The sequence below is a fragment of the Cylas formicarius genome, unplaced genomic scaffold, assembly GCF_029955315.1.
Source record: "Cylas formicarius isolate icCylForm1 unplaced genomic scaffold, icCylForm1.1 PGA_scaffold_6__28_contigs__length_40554024, whole genome shotgun sequence".
In the NCBI taxonomy this organism is placed as follows: Eukaryota; Metazoa; Arthropoda; class Insecta; order Coleoptera; family Brentidae; genus Cylas; species Cylas formicarius.
Genome location: NW_026844347.1, coordinates 31,607,994 through 31,625,242, shown reverse-complemented (window position 1 = coordinate 31,625,242; position 17,249 = coordinate 31,607,994). Strand labels below are relative to the sequence as shown.

The window sequence follows — 17,249 nt, the reverse complement described above, 5'->3', positions numbered from 1 at the left end:
GAGAAAATGTTAAATTGTCAGATGAATGATGGAACGAGTTGAGAGACTAATCTAATTCTAATAGATCACGCTCAAACAACTCCACTTACCCTGATCCTCTTCTGAAAATAAATGTTATTTATTTTATTTATTGTTTTCAACAAGTTCTGTGGATTAATACGGTTTACAAATTTTTACTTCCGTCAAAATGTCATTTGGCAGATATTTTCGGATCGAAAATAGCTGACACACTTCTAGTATCTATTAAGAGTGGCCCTTAACTGGTACTAGAATGAATTTATTATCCAAAAAGATCTGCTAGCTTGACAGTGGGTGAAAATCTAAACCAGCATTCCATTTGACTAAAGTGTAGCAAGGGTGTGAAAGCAGTGTAACTATAACAAGCAAGGTATTTAAAAATATGCGCGCGTTTTTACTGAATGTGCTGTAATTAACAAAGTGATTATGCGACTATTTTAATCACCTCCATAACTCCTGCTGTTGATTAATTGGTCCCTATCGCATTCTGCTTCCGATATCTCGTTGGAATCTTTGGAGTCGTTAAAAGAGGGATCATGGTTACGTGGTGGTGGTGGTGGGGGTTCGGGACTGTTACTGGTTGGTGGAATTCTTAGTGATCCTGAAACAATGACGTTTTATTAGCAGTTTGATTTCGTGAAAGTTGTTTTAACTCACCAAGAGAACGACGTCCGATAGAACCGCGACTTCCGTATTGGTCATAAGGAGCCCCGTAACCACCATACTGGGAGCCGTACTGTTCATCTTCCGGGGCACAGTTAGCTGGGTCATCGTACTCTGGACCAGGAGAATAGATGCTTCCGTTTCCTATAAAATATTAGAAAATGTCAGCATTTCAAAAGTTAAAAAACTGAATTTCTTGAATTGGACTGAGGTGGCTTTTACTTGATGAAAATCGACTTAACACAATTAAATTAGAACAAAAAATGTTTTCACAGTTATTTAATGATTTATAACAGCCGGTTCGACAACACCGTGCTCAAATATAAAATATGACAATATTCCGACACCTATGTTTATATAAACAGGTAGTAATAGATTTTTAATTACCAGTGTAGGTTAATTAAATTTAACAACGGAGACGCATTTAAATCCAATTGGTCATTCTAATATCTCATTTTGTTAATCTCCATAGCTTCCAACAAATTTAGTTTTTTGCTTTTCGATAGATTATGTAAAATATCAAAATTAACGTCAAATTTGTGCAATTCTGTGCATAGTTAGAATCCGAATTTTTATTTTTATACGCCCTTTTATGTTCGTTAATGCGTTTCTTAAGTGTTCTACCTGTTTGTCCGATATAAATTTTGATGATCCACATTCACTTTTATTGTTTTTTTAAAAAATGTCCTATTTTGTTTTCAGTTCTAAAAGCAATCTTAAGACCAAATTTAAATAGATGTTTAGAAATTTTCTTGCTAATTTCAGTTCAGAATTGTTTTTCCAAATTTTCTGTGGAAAGTTGTATACTAAGGAGTCTGTGGATAAAAGTGTGTGTAAGGGTGATGTGTGTTATTATGTATTATTGTGTCCGTGTGTGAAGGTTTATGGTAAATGGAAAAATCTAATTTGTTCTGTAGTTTGGTTATAGTTAAGACCAGAAAGTTTGTGACTCAAAACGGACTGTTGTTTTTCTATTCCATTAAAACTAGCAAAAACATCATCTACGTGTCTATGCCACCATAGAATGATTTACTCAGAGGATGTTTTTTAAATTGTCCATGAAACTTTCTGCAAGTAGTGGACTAAGTGGGTTTCTCTTAATTCATAGTTTAGCAATATAAAATTGACCATTAAATTCAAAATAATTTTGGTCTAAACAAACTATTAAACTTCCAGCAAGTCTTGTTTTATGATAGGGTTGACCTGTCCCTGAATGAGAATGTCTATTATGTTTATTACGTCAATTGGTGGAATGCCAGGAAATAGATTCACCTTGTTAATTAGTTCGAACGAATTTTTGATAACATATCTAGGTTTAAAGGCAGTATGATATTCTAAAATATTTATTAATCTTGTTGAGAATTTAACTTTTAATGGTGCTGTTACAAAAGAAAGTACAGGCCTTATTGGCATATTCCGTTTGTGTAATTTAATTAAATAATATAACATTGGAGGCTGAGGATTCATGATTATTAGTTGGTATTTTTCCCTGTCATTAAAAAAATGATGAATCTCTAATGACAGTTTTGATTTGTTTTTGATATAATTCGGTGGGATCATATGTTTTTTGTACCAATTTAATTGAACTGAATGTCTCTATAAAATGTTTAATTGGAAAATCATAAAACTTGGTTAAAATAATTGCGAACCTTGTGATCCGACTCTATCATATCGTCTATTGTTCTGCCTGGGCATAGATTGGGATCCATTACGTGAATGCATTTGATGAGGAGTGTTCATTCCCGAAGCGCCTAGAGTTCCCGCATGCGGGTGCGGGAACGTTTGGAACTGCATCGCTTTGCTGGGATCTATTTCTTCGCGGAACCCAAGCAGGTGGAAAGTGGCGTAAGGACAAATTTCATCATCCATGCCTTGAAATCGAAAGACAGATTTTTCTCATTACAACTAAAGCTAAAGGGGCCCAAATTGGTAGTTCACCTATCTCATTTGGCTTTGGTTTATTTTTGTTAGAGTGAAACGTTCGGGTTTAGCCTTGAAAATTCCAAACGATCATGTAACGAAATCAACAGCCACCAAACATGCACAAAATGCGTTTATAAAGAAGCTATAACATGGAACTTACTTTGTAACGTAGACTATAACATTGCTTCAGTTAGTACGTTAGTAACTAAGTTAAACAAGAAAGAAATAGAAATGAAAATTATTAAATGCAAATTTAACAATACAAATAATAACAAAAACATTAGTTCAGAAACTCTAAGAAGTTAGAACCAAACCAAGTTCGCGTAAATAATAAAAAGAAAACGTTTCTATTAATTGAAACAAAAATAAGTGAATGGCTTCCAAATCATTCAAAAAATAATGCATATCCTCCATTACCTCTGTGCGTGTGAACAGTTTCGTTTGAGCCACGCCTACTTCTCAACTCTTCATATAAATGACGCTGTCTGGGATCCCAAGTCGAATGAGAACGATAATGTGCCCCTAAATTTTTTAAATCATAAACATAAAAAAATCGGTCGCTAACAGGCCTGTCCCTTTTAAGGCAAAACACATGAAGAGAGCAAATAAAAGTCAAAATTCTACTTTTAGTTCACATAAGCAAGCAGAGTTTGAATTAACGGCAGAAAAAGGTGTGATGAGAGAATTCCTAAAATATTAATGCTCGAATTAATATTTATTTAATATGTTTTAATTTTGCACACTAGATTTTTCAAAGAAACTTCCACAGGCTACTGTACTATTTTTTACAAAACTTCTGGATTCATCCTGCGTCGGTTTTTGTTGAGTCGAACTTGCTGAAGTTTCGCCAATCATCCAAAAATCATCGGTTATCAACTCTCTTGTTTACAGAGCCGTAAAACTATCTCAGCCCGAGTCACTGAATCCATAATTAAAAAGCCTTACATCTGCTCTTTTCGCTAATAATTTCCACATTAAAGATATTAAACGTTCCATCACAAAATACACTTCACCACAACCTTCCAATAGCAATGAGGCCGAAAGCAATCCTACACTTGCCACTGTGGTCCCTCCTTACATTCAAAACATCACTGCCCACATATCAAAATTTCTAAAGAAGTATAACGTCAAAACCAGATTTACCACTTGTTTAAAAATCTCTTCAACATCTTCGGTCTGTCAAAGACAAAATTCCATTTGAGATGCCTGGAGTTTACAGCATTCCATGCATATGCGGCAAAGAATACATTGGAGACACTGGACGAAAAGTATCAACTAGGCTCAAAGAACATGAAAAAGCCTTACGACTAAGACAAATAAACTCATCAGCTGTTGTCGAACACACTCATGAAACCGGACATAAAATTTTATTCGATAAAACTAAAATTCTTGCATGTAATCAGTTCTTCTACCAACAAAAAATCAGAGATTCTATAGAAATCTATAAACAACCTAACAACCTTAACCACGACTCAGGTCTCTACCTGTGACCAATATGGGAATCAGTCATCTGAGACGGTGTTTATGCCCCTCATTTAGCTCCGCCCCCTCAAATGATATATAAGCAGGTACAGAGTAAAATACGAGTCAGTTTCAGTCAAGCTCTGAAGAAGCCAACAGGATGATTGACGAAACATCAGCAAGTTCTACTTAGCAAAAACTGATGCAGGAGGAATCCAGAAGTTTTGTAAAAAGTATTACAGTAGAGAAAGTTTAAAACACCAGCATTAACTATAAAATTTCTCTCACTTAAAAATAGTTTTGCATTAACAGTAGTGATGATTTTAACGTAAACTCTAAGGAAATAATAAATATTTGCATGCTAAAAAGCAATATATGATCTTACTTAACGCGGTACCTCGTTTAATCCTGTCGCACGTATTGTAATTGGATCCGGGAACTGGAGGGAGCTTCCTATTGGGTGGAGCAATGTATCCAAGTTCGTCACGCAAGTCTGGCCTTCGTTTGTCCAAAGTAGATGCGGCGTTACATGATTGATTGTAAACAACGTCATCTAAATGGAATAACGAATGTTAGTTGACCGATGAAAAAAATCTAATTCTGGTTCGAGCTCCAATGCATGTAGGAGAACTAGAGGTAGGAATCAAACGAAAAAAAAAATTTTCCTAGTTACGAGTTTTCGAGGATAGCCTAATTTTTAATGTTTCTTAAGTAAATCTAAAATAGCTCCCACCTCGTGTCTCTTACATGCACGAGAATATTGAAATGGATGAATTTTTAAAAAATGAGCTGCGAAAAAATAAAAAATAAATTTTTATACAAATACATGTGTCCTTAAACTAAAAATACTATTCCCCTTACACAATTTTATGTGATGTTGAGATTGTGGAATTATCATTCGAAAATTTGTTTTGTATTTCTTTTCTTAAGAACATACCGTCCACGTACATCATTTTAAACGACTACTCGAAATGAAGTCATCTGGGTTGTTGTTGCAACTGCACTCTGAATTCAAAAATATTTTGATAGGTCTCACTTTTTTTTTTAATCAGCTGTGCGGCTAAAAGTGAACAGTTTTTTTTAATTAACGAATATAGAAGCTTGATTCATACTTAAAAAAATAATCAGTCTTGTAGCAAATAATTTGTTTGATCATTAACTGTGGACCAGTATATTCTTAAATAAATTTATTGATCACAATTTGGGAACGACATAAAAATTTAAAAATGGACGAAAAAAATCTGATTATAAAAAGGAGGAAGATAAAGGTACATTGTTAATATTATAACGGCCGTATTTTTTCCTAAGAAGTTGGCAACGTCGCACTAACATTCAAAACACTCCACATTTATCGAAAGAATCGTAATATGCAAAAATATTTCAGGTGTTCCATTTTAAGACATTTATTTTTCTATTATTACTCTTGTATGAAACACCTAATTGAGAATGTTTTTTCATTTTATCTCTTCGGTTTTTGCAAGAGTGATAAATCAGTGCCTTCCCACTATTGCGCCACCCTGTGTTTAGTTTTACTACTAATAGCTATCCGGATGTTGTAACGGGTCCTCTTCCTTCTCTGCGCCTTTTTCTATATTCATTCCAGTCTCAGAATAAAACAAAACAAAAGTATGAGCGATGAAAGAAAGTGATTCCATACACATACAATCGCTGCGCAGTCTAGTTTGCAACGGTCCGTGAGCTTTCCTCGACAAGGCGACACAAACAACAACAATTCCTACTACAACGACCACAACCGTCGCGGCCACAGGCACCGCAATATTCCATTCGACCCAATCGGGAATCCAGGGAAACAACATTTTAACACCAGGCAGATCCCGGGCAGGCGCGATGGTACCTAGAATCAACAATTTACCTTTGTTATAGTTTCCTTTGCCGCGCAATACGCAAATCACGATAATTGCAACGATTATGACGAGCACGGCAGCCACTACGGGAACTACTAGGTTTAGGTTGGCGAGGATTATTTGTATGGTGTCCTCTTTGGGGATTTCACGAGCCGGGGCAATAGTACCTGAAACCAAAACACAAGGGGGTGTTCTCATGGGATTTTGCAATCATTCCACTACTTCGAAAATGTGACCGTGTGATTGGGAGTTGCTTAGTTTGTCATTAAAAGAGGAGCTTGAGCAAGGCTAGCGATCCATTCGTTGGTGGCTCTTGCACAAATGAAGTTTTGTTTTCGCTATTATCTCGTTCTTAGGAGTATAACCCTACAACACTGCACAGCTAACGAGTCGTTAATACGGTCGTGCACATGCTCATTAACGACATTTTTATACCAATTTTCAGAGAAGATTATTTTTCCCTTCTGTGTTAGTAAAGAACTAAGCAAAACTTCCTTATCTCTTTTTACATAGTTTCAAGCCTGATATAAACTATTCATATTGTCCAATTAATGTTCAAATTGTCAAGGATCGCAGATTTTTAATATTCAAAAATATTAAAATGGCGAATTATTAGCAGATTTACGTCGTGAAAAATCAGAACGGATTCAAAGTTAAGTCTCGTAATGACTTATAGCCACCAACTTTTGACTAGTTTTCAGATATTTAGGAACAGTAGTAACAAATAATGGAAAATCTCCTCATCAGCAAAATAGGAAATCATTTTAGGAGGTACATTTTGTTTAAGGGAGGAAGGAATTTTGCTTCCTGCTTAACAATTCCCATAAAAATAGATCTATAAAATAAATTGCATAGTACTCCTATAGCAGGCAAAATATTCACGAATGAACCGACTTTTTTCTAAACATCGAAAAAAAAACATGTGTTCCTCTAAAACATTCTTTTCAACTTTACCACAAGGCAACCGACATGCACAAATGTGGCAAGTCAATAATCATATATAATTAAAGAAATAAGGAGAAACTAACCAAAGAAACAACCACGACAACGACGGGTTGTCTGCTAGATCGCAAAAAACACACAGAACAAACAGAAACGATGAATTTATGTTTTTGCGTGAACAGTGTTGATAGGACATAATTATAAATCAACGAAAATGCCTGCGCGACCGTAGACATTTGCAGCGCTATGTATTATATGAATCAGGTACTATTGCTTTGAGACGCAAGCACGATCTTGATACCGAAGAAGCGGATCGATCAAATCATTCACATCGTAAGAGTGTATATGTACAATAATGGTGAACGGTTATAAAACAAGTGCTGCAAACAAACAAAAATTATAATAACCGACACACGGAATTCCGTCAGTTTAATTGAATAAAAAAATAAAAAGACAAGCAGGAATGCATGACCACACAGATATAACACAAACGGAGAGCTTACCTCCTGTAACTGTCAAAGTTGCGAATTCGTATTCGGCCACGTTAAATCCGGCATTGTTGTGAGCGGTGACCCTCAAATGGTACCAAACCGCGGCATCTAAATCTAAAAGCACGAAATTCTGACCTGGTTTTGCGTTATTGGAAACTTGGATCCATTCGGCGTTAGTTCTGAAAAATCAGACACCATTAGTTAAAACTGTTAGAATTATTGCTACGTTATCTTACTTCTTTTTGTGCTCAATGACGAAGTACAGCATCGGACATCCGCCATCGGACCACGCACCTAGGTGCAAGGTGATACTGTTCGATGATACTTCGATAAATTTGTCCGCGCTAGGGACAATTGGCTTTTCCCCCCTTGTTTTGGGGTTGAGATTGTCTGACGCGTCACCAGTGCCGATACTGAAAGAAAAAATCGTATCTATAGATAAAACAATCCAGCGTTCTCTTGAAAAGGAAATCCAATCTAAATCAAAAATATAATTGAAAAAAAAGCGTGATACCTTCAGAAAGAGCTTTACCTGTTTGAGGGAAGCAACCACCTCAGCCCCAGTAGCAAACCAAAGACAAGATAGACAACAAATGATGTTCTATATGATGTAATTATAAAATGTCGGGAAAAAAGAGAAACAGTATAAAAAGCTGTAAAATTTAAAAACTACGTAGGTGACATACTTTTTGTGATCAATTACTCTCAGAAACCTACTGAAAGAACATGTATGTATGTATGAACGGGTATTCCATTCCTAAGCGAAACTACTAAATGCTTAAACTAATTTAACTTAACAATTAAACTTTGACGACTAAATTATAATACTAGTGTCACTGTTACAAAACTTTAATTCCACATTGGACTAAAAACGATCTTACATGTGATTAAATGCCTAATATCTTTTATTTTGCACAATTTCCTAAAGTTGGGGAAAAATAAATTAAGCTTCGTCATGCTCTGGTAACATTATTTGTATGCAGGAAAACTTATAGGAAAATTATAGGAATATTATGTTACTCGATAATATAATTTGTGAGAAATTTGAGCTCAGTTACTCCAAATAAGGCAATATTTTGTTTTAAAATTTCAAATTATTGGACTAAAAACTGTAAACAGGCCTTATTCCTATGTTTTGCTTGTTTTTTTTTATTATAATTATTTTGTTTTTATAATAATGATAATAATATTATTTCCAATAATCAACAAGTCAATAATTATTATATTTTTATTGAGAACATTCTCGGGAATCATTTTCAATACAAATTTATATAAATTTTTCCACTTACCCGTTATAAGCCGTTACATACAACTGATATCTTGTGCCACAAAGCAACTTCTCCAAAGTATATTTGTCGGTAGCAGGTCCAACCTGGACCGTTTCCCAGTCACCAAATTCCGGTTTATAATGAATGGTGTAACCGTGAATTTGATCTTCGTCAGATTCATGAGGTTTGATTTTAATCGTTAGAGAATTTGTTGTTGTGGAAATAAGAATAACTTGCGGCGCTCGTGGGGGAGCGTTTACGATCAATTGATGAGTTACAGAATCTTGCCCAAAATCATTCTCAACTCGGCAGGAATATTCGCCTGCATCGGTTCTGGTAACGTCTCGGATGAATAGGGAACCATCTGGCTGCTGCCTCATCCTGTCATTAGAGTTTACATTAAATTTGATACCCTTGATGGTCCAGGTGATTACTGGCGGTGGAACGCCAACAGCTAAGCAAGGCAAAGTAACATCTTCCTTGTAAGTGGTAGTAAAAGTATCATCAAAGGATGCGGTTTTAGCAGGTACTGAGAAAGAAATTCCAAATTATAGAAAATCAGCAATTTCAAGGGTTAAACATACCGCTGGTGCTGGGCGATACAACGACTTTCTTGGATGGCTGACCTTCACCGATAGTAGTAGCGGCAGTTACCCAAAATTCGTATTTCAAGGCACTATCCAGGTTCTTCGCTTGGAAACTTAAGTTCTGATTTCTAATATTGGGCACGATTTTTTGAGATTTTGGTTTTTCGTCGCCATTGCCAGATTCCTTGTAATAAACCATGTAATATTCGATGATGCCGTTCGGTTCTACCGGTGGTTTCCAACTGGCAAGGATCGAATCAGACGACATTACGAGTGCTTTCACTGCGATCGGGGCTTCCGGTACTAAAATCATATATCCAGTTACCTCATCTCATATTGATAACTTTGTGCTACCATACCATCTTGTTCAGTTTGGCAAGCAATTGGCGGAGTTCTTACTCCATCGCCTCCCGATGTGTATGCCAAGACTTCCATGCTGTAATTTGTAAATTTCTTCAAACCGTGCAGTATAGTTTCGCTGGATGCTGTTATCTTGGTGTCCTTGGTATTTTCATCTATAACGAGAACAAATTATTTCAATTCGCAAAACGCAATTGCGCATCACCAACCGAACCAAGAGTCGGATGGCCCGTAGATAACTTTGTAGCCCTTGATGATCCCATTAGCGGCAGTGAGTGGGGGTGACACCCAGGAAACTCTGATTGTCTGAGCGGTTAAAGTGGTGCAGGTGGCCTTGTCTGGGGGTTGTTCTGGAACGCCTTCAGCGGTGGTCGCTTTGATTTCTTCAGAAGTGGGACCAGCACCTACTTTATTAAAAGCCTGCACGACAACTGAATATTGAGTGTAAGTCTTCAAGTTAGATATCTAAAACGTCAACATTTAAAATAACTGAAAGCAACGCAATAAATCCATGTAACACCTTCAGATAGTGCTCCTTATTTTCTTCCTCCCTTGGAAATTCGACAGTCTCAAACAAGTAAGGTTTGTCGGTATTAGCCAGTTTGTATCCCACATAGTACCCTTGAATGTCCCCATTCCAGTGATCTCTGAGAGGCGGTTTCCAGTAAACTACTAGGGAATGTTGATCTTCTGCGTCGACCCTGATATTTGTTGGTGGACCCCCGGGAACTTCTTCGGCGGTGATAATGGTAACAGTGTCTGATGGTTCGGACGATCCGATTTCATTCTCGGCAACTATGCGGATATGGTAAGTGGTGGCAGGACGCAATGTAAAAATACCAGCCTCAGTTTGGTCACCGGGTATCAACACCCTTTCGGAATTCTTTTCCCAACTACCTTTGCTTGGTTTATATTCAATAATATACCTAAAACACAAATATATACATTATGTGTACCTAAAATAGTCTTAAGTATGGTATTTTCAGTGCTTATTTATATATTATTTTTATTTAATAAATCTATAATTAATTTAATTACAATTTGACTGTAAACAGTAAGTTTGGAGCAAATAACTATAATAAATGGTTTTTATTTACTTCTTAATGGGGGAATTTCCGTCATACGGGGCTACCCAAGACAACTGCACCGTTTTCCCTGATTTGTCTAAAACTTTTAGACCGTAAGGCACTTCGGGTACTTCCTGAACGATCATGTTAATGTTGGTATCGTCACTTCCGAAAGCGTTGGTGGCGACGCAGGTGAAAAGGGCCGAATCGATTCTTTCAGTTCTCTTGATGCTCAAGTCCGACAAAACCCCATTGGGCAATATTTCTTCGCGGATCGTATAACGGTTATCACCCTTGGGTTCGAGACGTTTATTGTTGATATTCCACAAAATGCCAATCGGTTTTTCTCCTTTCGCTTCGCACTGCAGTACAGCAGGATCTCCGCGCCTTGAGGTTTGGTTACGGAATTTGACTTCAAATTGGGGAGGTGCTAAAACCGTCAAAGGTTTTATAAATGACTTATTTGCGTCCCCGCACTGCGACTTACCTTGAACGCTGATGAAAACCACTGCAGACAGACCAGACCCTATTCCGTTAACTGCCTCGCATAAATAATAACCTTCATTTGTTTTCTGGATATTGTTTATAACCAAAGTACCGTCCTCTACTTTTATGTCTGGGTCGTTTTGTTTAAAGTCTTTGTAATCGCCAGGCGACACCCCTACAGAAATACAATTATAGTCGTATTATCATGGAAAATAATGGTACTTGGAATTTACCTGTAGCCTTTTTCCAAGTAACGACAGGTTTGGGGAAGCCGTCGGCTTTACATTCTACGGCAGCATCTGAGCCTTGAGCAAAAGCTTTATCAGTCGGCTCTAATATCCACCTTGGTGGTACTAAAAGTGAAACGTCACTTGTAACAACGTGTTTTTTATCCGATATTTGAATTTACGCATGCAGACGTCAAGCAGATGTTGAATAGTTTGTTGATATTGAAAGTTAAAACGCTTTAAAATTTGCAATTTGCATTTGCGGATAAGTAAAAAGTGAATCCAACAAACTATCCAAGTGTGGAAGAGTCAGTATCATCAAAGTACTGTACTGGTAGGTAGATGTTCAAAGCTATCGATGAATCAAACCGCCAGCGTCTAGTATCCGAGGAAGAAGTGAATGAACAGAGCAAGTAAGTAATTAAAATTTTTAATTAATATGACATTTATTTCAGGTAGCATAAAATGTAGAATAATACATGCAAATTAGTAAATCCTTTTTTTTCTTCTATAGTTCAATTTGGCAATTTTGTCTCGGCAGAAGATTCTGACTCGATCACACACAACAGAAAAATCAGAAGTTTGTAGAACACCAAGAAGTGCTTTCGGCTAAGACAAGAATTTTAGTGATGCTCGTTCAATGTATTCGAAATAACTTATATAGCGTCCTTTGGCAAATTTTCTGGCAAGTGGTTACACCAAAAAATTAGTTAAACATGTTTAGAATGTCGATCAAGATGCGGATTTGATTCAAGTTTTCGATTTATTTTGCACCACAGCTCTAGCTGACGCGCACAGTTTTTGCTTATTACATGTTATTTGGTATTCGAAAATATAGAAAAACTCATTAAAAATTTATATGTCGATCATAGTTTGATGAGAATAGATTTTTAATTCTTTGTTAATTCCGGATAAAATCTGGCACTGTTCATGTAAAATATCTAGAAAAATGCTCAAAAACAAGCGATTTATTACAACCTTCTGATATTTCTGCCTTTTTTTACTGAACAGAAACTTAAAAAGTATCAGCAACTCGGAAGAACAATAAAAAATTACAGCTTTCAGAAAAACGAGTAATAATTGTTGATACTTCTTATTACTAACGAGATTCTGGAAAACAGTTTTAGTCGCTTTAGTCTACCAAAGTCTCGCTAGCTGTTCGCGAAAACGAAATGGATGTGAAACATAAACCGCATGCAAGGAGGGGATGGCAAATGTGCAAGGAATTGGATAACGGGAGACCCTAACCAAAATTCCCAGCATTGGGGCGGGACCGATCGGGAAGGGCATAGGTTCGTATGCTGGGAACGTTTTCAGTCGATTTTAAACTTGTTAACACTCAGTGCAAAAGTAGAAACCGGTGTGTAATCAGACGAGAAAATTAAATTACATCATTCTTCAAATAAATCTGTTGCGAGAGACGAACGGAAGAATCGCACAAGAACCACAGATTTATTCAAGAAGTTCGGTTAGCTGAACGTAAAAGAGATCCCATAACGGAAAGAATACCATAAACGTTCAAAGGCGCCGTATACGATGCGGATCCAGCGACATTTCGAGAATGACAGGTGTAATTTCCGGCGTTCTCTTCGGAAACCGAATCTATAAGGAGCAAACTAGCCTTTTGACCGACTTTCATTGCACTTATGCCACTGATAACGGTTAAGGGGTTCTCGTTGAAGCTCCAAGATATTTCCAAGGGTAAATCGCCTTCAGAAATCAAACAGGTCACTTGGGTAGCGTGATTGGTGTAGATGGGTGTGTTGCCGAAATTGAACGGCACGATATGAGGCGTTACTGAAATAAAAAACATAATTCGAAACGTCCGAACCGCGAAGTGATGGATTTGGGGGTCGTTTTAAGGAAACTGGAGCTGAGACACGCGATAATCGTAGTGATAAGGTGCATTAACCATTTACTTGCAGTGTGGCAACATAGGAGGAGTCTCCGGCGAGATTTTTAGCGTGGCAGCTGAAATTCCCGACTATGGCGTAGGATACCGATTCGATAGTCAAGATCGAACTCCTTTTGCCGACTTTCGATACCGAAATTTCCGCATAGGTGTCGATATCTTCGCCGTTTAACTTCCACTCTATCGTAATCGGTAAGTCACCTTCAGACACGATACAATTGATTTGAGCGTATTGACCGGCGTGAAGCGGATTGTCTTCAAAGTAGAACGGTGTGATCCTGGGAGACACTTTAACATTGTACAGGATTAAAATTGTGCCGATTATGTAAAGAGAAAAATAGCGAGCGGAAACATAAAACGGAAATAACACAAACGTGTATTGAAATCTAAACTAACACATCCTAATGTACCGTTAACGCGCAAGTAAGCGGAGTATCTGGCCACTCCTGCGGGATTTTTCGCCGCGCACACATACTCTCCACTATGAAAATAATCAACGTCTTCGATGTTTAGCTGGGCAATGCGTTTGCTAGTGCGTACTATACTGATCCCTTGCGAAGGGTCGACGGATTTACCATTAAAAGTCCACTTTATCCCGATGGGAAGGTCTCCTTTGGTCACCGTACAAGATACAGACACCATCTCGCCAGAGTTTACCGGCTCCTCGCCAAAATCAAATGGGGCGATTTGGGGAGGTACTGCAAGGAGGACGGAGGATGTCATGATTTTGTGAGCGGAAAATGCGAGTTAAACAAGTGATGCACTAAATAACCATTAACTTGCAGTTCTGACGTCAGCGCGGTTTCTCCCGCCCTGTTTGCGGCCCTGCACGTGTAGTTTCCCGCATGGGCGTATGTAACCGAGTCTATGACTAGGACCGAACTCTGTTTTCCGACTTTAAATGGAGTAATGCCTAGGAACTCGTCAAAATCCTGATCGTTTAACTGCCAACTAATTTGCAAGGGTAGGTCGCCTTCCGAAACGAGGCACATCGCTTGAACTGACTGCCCCTCGTGGGCTGGTTCGGTACCAAAGTCAAACGGAGCTATTTGAGGTGCAACTAAGAAAGAAAAATCGCATAGTGAACCATGAGTCTTTTGGAAAATGTAAAGGATATGGTGGCTGACAAAAAATTAAACGAATAAACAATCTGCATGCACATTTACGAACCATTCACCGTCAGGTTGGCAGAATAAATCGCCCTCCCAGCAGGATTTTTAGCCAAACAAGAATACATCCCCATGTGGTCGTACGATATGGACTCTATAGACAATACCGAACCTCGTCGTCCGGCGGAAGAGACAGATATTTCGGGAAACAGTGGCAGTTCTTGACTATTAAATAGCCACTCGATTTGGATGGGTAAATCGCCTTCTTTGGCGGTGCACGTCACTTGCAAGAACTCTCCCGAATTTACGGGGTCCTGACCAAAATCGAACGGTATGATTTGCGGGGACACTGGAAAGGTTGAAATGATCGGGAATCAGATTTGATACGTAAACGCGTGCAAACACAAAAATGGAGGCACCCTTGACGCGAAGTTCGGCCGTGAAATCCGCCTCTCCTGCGAAGTTCTTCGCGTGGCAGGTGTAATTTCCAGCGTGGCTATGAGATACGGATTCTATCGAAAGGAGAGATATTCTTTTCCCCACAGGTGTAGTGGCAATTTCAGGAAAAATTTCTAGTTTGTTTCCATTTAAAAACCACGTAATGTTTAACGGAATGTCACCTTCGGATACGGTACAAGTCGCCTGAACAAACTGACCAGCATGTACCACACCATCTCCCATTTCGAATGGCGAAATCTGAGGTAAGACTATAAAAATAGAAACATAGATTGATTACGAACAGCATTGCCACTTCTAACATTTTTCATCAAGCAACACCCAAAGAAACAAAACTTTCCACCGTTGTTGATGCGAACTGGATCTATGAGTTTTGGGGACAAAGTGTTGGGTTTGCCTTTAAACTTTTACATGCGAAGTACCCTTTACTATCAATTCCGCCGAATAACTGGCTACTCCCGCCCTGTTTGTAGCAATGCAAGTGTAGTTTCCTGCATGTTCCTCGCTTATGTTATCTATATTTAAAACTGACACCTTCTTCCCGAAAGGGGCAACGTTGACGTTCTCGGTTTGATGCGTGGGTCGTCCATTGAAGAGCCACGAAAAAACAACTGGCAAATCTCCCGTAGAAATTGTACATTGTACAGTAACGGTTTCGTCTGTAGATGACGGATCGGTACCAAAGCTAAAGGGATGGATTTTAGGCGCAACTGGAAAGCAAGCAATTTATGTACCACCGATATAAAAGACCCCATGCAAATAACATGAAATTATTAGATACCCTTCACAGATAATTTTGCTGTGTGGCTCGAAATTCCGGCTCTGTTAGAAGCCAAACACGTATAATTGCCAGCATGGTCTTCGCCAACACTATCTATGCTCAGAACGGATGTTCTTTTGCCGAAAAGGGCCACGTTTATGTCAAAATATTCGTCCACTGATCGACCGTTCAACAACCACGAGAAAGACAACGGCAGATCTCCTTTGCTCACATAGCACTGAAGTTGAATGTTATCGCCGGTATTAGCGTCTTCGTCGAAAGAAAATGGAGATATATGTGGCAGCACTATGAAAAAGTCAAAGGGTACAGCGTTTTTTATGGTGCGGGGGATATTTGTAGGAGGACAAGGTTACAACTAAATGTTCTTGCACACAAATGACTATCTTTGTACCGTTGACGTGTAAGTCTGCAGAGTACATAGCTCTGCCGGCTGCATTTTCAGCTACGCAGGTATAAGTGCCGGTATGTTCGGCTTGCACGGAATCAATACTTAGCGTGCTGAGCTTCTTAGCCACTCTAGAAACCATAACTCCATATAAGTCGGACATTAAAGAAATGTTATTATGACGCCACATTATGGTCATGGGAAGATCGCCCTTACTTATAGAACAGGTCAACGAAGCCGAATCTCCGGAATTGACTGACTCTTCGCCGAATTCGAAATGAAGTATTTGCGGGGCAACTAAAATTGGAAACAGGAGAGACCCATGTTGAACTACACTATAAACTATAGTTTTCTTAGTTCAAAAACTCGAAGCATGTTCTTGCCGTTTAAGGGTATCATGGGAAATCGTAGGAAGTATCGCATGCACTTTCAAAAGTCGTTTAAATACCATTTACGTGTAGTTCTGTTGAAAAGGTAGCCTTCCCGGCACTGTTTTCAGCCAAGCAGGTGTAAATGCCAGCATGAGCTTCGGTAACGGAGTCGATAGAAACGGAGCTAGCTTTTTTACCAACTTTGGTAACTTGGACACCCTCGATGTAACCTATGCTAATGTTGTTATGCAACCAAGCTATATTAATCGGCAAGTCTCCCTTGTGTACGGAACACTGCACAGATGCATAATCCCCAAAGTTAATGGACTCATCACTGAAGTCGAATGGAGAAATTTGAGGTGGAACTGGAAAATTGATCAAGACCAAGGTGATTTGCTGATTAGAGATGACAGGAATACATCTTAAGTAAACTGCAGTGAAGAGGTATATAAGTTTTGGCATTTAAGGGTTGGGATGGGATTGACAATGAGTGAAAACCGGATTCAAAGGCCACTGTACCATTAACGTGTAGGTCCGTGGTGAACATATTAATTCCGGCACCATTTTGTGCGATGCAGGTGTAATTTCCTGAATGTCTTTCGTTGACATCGTCAATGGACAGCGCACTAACCTTTTTGTGCAGCTGTATAAAAAGGCCTTCAATATCCCCAATAGGACTTCCGTTTTGCAACCAAGTTATGTTTACAGGTAAATCTCCTTTGTAAACGGTACATGTAGCCGATGCTACATCACCGGCGTTAATTGTGGGCTCTCCAAAAGCGAATGGTAAAATTTGGGGAGGAACTGAAAGGTAACGCGTTCCATAATTTATACAACTTAAAACATTGAAAAGATTTAAAAATCATTCGTTTCAAAA

The 17,249-nt window shown here is 38.4% G+C and overlaps 1 protein-coding gene across 50 annotated transcripts in view; it reads right to left on the bottom strand.

Moving 5' to 3' along the window:
* The window catches only part of LOC132704076 (cell adhesion molecule Dscam2), a 75,051-nt gene that overhangs the window by 4,550 nt on the left and 53,252 nt on the right, over positions 1 to 17,249 (bottom strand). For 12 of the 50 annotated variants that reach the window (XM_060673766.1, XM_060673792.1, XM_060673767.1 and 9 more), the window contains 16 exons: positions 11,365 to 11,484; positions 11,133 to 11,306; positions 10,676 to 11,075; positions 10,099 to 10,504; positions 9,788 to 10,043; positions 9,578 to 9,733; positions 9,216 to 9,521; positions 8,653 to 9,160; positions 7,600 to 7,776; positions 7,376 to 7,542; positions 5,723 to 5,920; positions 4,451 to 4,618; positions 3,022 to 3,126; positions 2,331 to 2,552; positions 676 to 825; positions 464 to 619 (listed from right to left, as the gene is read on the bottom strand). In XM_060673766.1, the coding sequence (XP_060529749.1) occupies positions 464 to 619; positions 676 to 825; positions 2,331 to 2,552; positions 3,022 to 3,126; positions 4,451 to 4,618; positions 5,723 to 5,920; positions 7,376 to 7,542; positions 7,600 to 7,776; positions 8,653 to 9,160; positions 9,216 to 9,521; positions 9,578 to 9,733; positions 9,788 to 10,043; positions 10,099 to 10,504; positions 10,676 to 11,075; positions 11,133 to 11,306; positions 11,365 to 11,484 (3,669 nt within the window). The other 38 variants (XM_060673798.1, XM_060673793.1, XM_060673796.1 and 35 more) reach the window with 14 other exon arrangements.